Consider the following 1,791-nt stretch of genomic DNA (forward strand, 5'->3'; position numbering starts at 1 on the left):
CTTGAGTGCTGCAGAAATTGTTTTGTTACCTTGGCTAGATCTGAGCCTTGCCACAGTTCTGTCTCTGAGCTCCTCGGGCAGTTCCTCATGATTTGCTTTGACATGCACCGTGAGCTGTAAGGTCGTATATAGACTGGTGTGCCTTTCCTAATCAAGTCCAATCAGTTTAATTACACATAGCAGGACTCCATAGAAGGAGTAGAACCATCTCAGAAGAAATGTACAGCAAGTGAGTTAAATGTGAATGTCACTGCAAATGGTCTGAATACTTATGACCATGTGATATTTCAGTTTTTTTTTTTTATAATTTGCAAACATTTCTACATTTCTGTTTTTTGGGGGTGCTGAGTGTACATTAATGACAAATAAAAATGAACTTTTTTGATTTTTGGAAAATGACTGCAATGAAACAAAGAGTGAAACATGTAAAAGGGTCTGAATACTTTCCCTACCCACTGTATATACACACATTATGTGTTGTATATTTCCCGGCACATCAATCCTTGAAAGGCTGTTGTGTTCATGGAGGAACAGTGTTCTCTGGTGGCCGATGGGACTCACTGTTATTCTATGGAGGCTTTCCTCAGTATATATTAAAAGTCTTGATGCTATAGACAGTAAACCTGTTTTTCTATATGGATGACCACTGCACAATACGGCAGTTTCTTTTTTGGTTGGTTGATATTTTGTTTGCTCCAGTGCAATACACTGCAATGTGCAAGTCATCTGATACAACTCCTTAAACACAATTACTCCAAAATGACAAAAATCGACTAAAGTATGTGGATTGTCCGGACTGCTGTTGAGGTCCATATAGACAAATGTGGTTTTAATCTAGAAACTGCTGTAGTGGAGAAATAATATCAGGTTAATCAGATGTCAGAGTTGTCAAGCCAAGTTTAGAGGATAGTGTGAATGGTTTACCTACTTTCAGGTATGCACTGGCCCATCACAAACCTGAATCCGTCACAGCATTTCCTCCTGAAAAACAAAACAAAAAGTAATCAGATGTTTGTATTTCTATCACCATTTTCACATCAGCAGGGCCAGCCTGTCACTTAATCATCAGTATAGGAATAGTGACATTCCTGTGACATTTATTGCAGTTTTGCACTCTGTGTGTGGTACAACCAGCCACTGGTTTTAGCTCAGCATAAGCTAAACTTTTACTTTCCAATCAATAATGCGATTTAAAACATTGAAGCTCATCATAGAAAAGGTTGCTGACCTATACAAAAGCACAGACAATCTAAATATATATAAGTAGAAAACCTTTCAAGCAGATTGCCACTCCAAATGTTGGAGGGCATCTTGTCTGTTCCGCTGTTTTCACTGCAAAGTAAAAAAAAAAAAAAAGTCTACATGTAAATATATGGAGGATTAGTTGCAGTTTTGGCACTACTTTTTCTGATTTGGCTTATTTGTCTTTTTGTTCCCTGACCAGTACTTGAACCCTGACCAAGTAAACTAAACTAAAAATTCTTACCGAAACTCAAGCGTTTAACTCCTTTATAGTTTCGGCTTTTATGATGTAACCTTGTAACAGTTCGGTGAGTGCAGTATTTTTAAAACAAAGTATTGTGCAATGAATATTGGGAAACAATTTCTCCCGTAATTGATTAATGGTGTTTGGCAATGACACTCGCCCAACAATCCACCATGTGTTACAGACATTACACTTGGAAAAACAGAGAGGAAATGGCTCAGAAACTGGAGCGGCACAGCCACGCAACAAATCACACACACTCACACACACACACACACACACACACACACACACACACACACACA

At 38.4% G+C, this 1,791-nt stretch overlaps 1 protein-coding gene across 1 annotated transcript in view; it reads right to left on the reverse strand.

Annotated features, from left to right (window-relative positions):
* Positions 1 to 1,791, reverse strand: part of LOC116690958 (collagen and calcium-binding EGF domain-containing protein 1) — a 38,733-nt gene that overhangs the window by 8,062 nt on the left and 28,880 nt on the right. Inside the window, exon 3 of the mRNA XM_032518207.1 lies at positions 929 to 981. Coding sequence (XP_032374098.1) covers positions 929 to 981 — 53 coding nt within the window. The remainder of the gene's footprint in view (positions 1 to 928; positions 982 to 1,791) is intronic.

The sequence above is a fragment of the Etheostoma spectabile genome, chromosome 1 (genome assembly GCF_008692095.1).
Source record: "Etheostoma spectabile isolate EspeVRDwgs_2016 chromosome 1, UIUC_Espe_1.0, whole genome shotgun sequence".
NCBI lineage: Eukaryota > Metazoa > Chordata > Actinopteri > Perciformes > Percidae > Etheostoma > Etheostoma spectabile.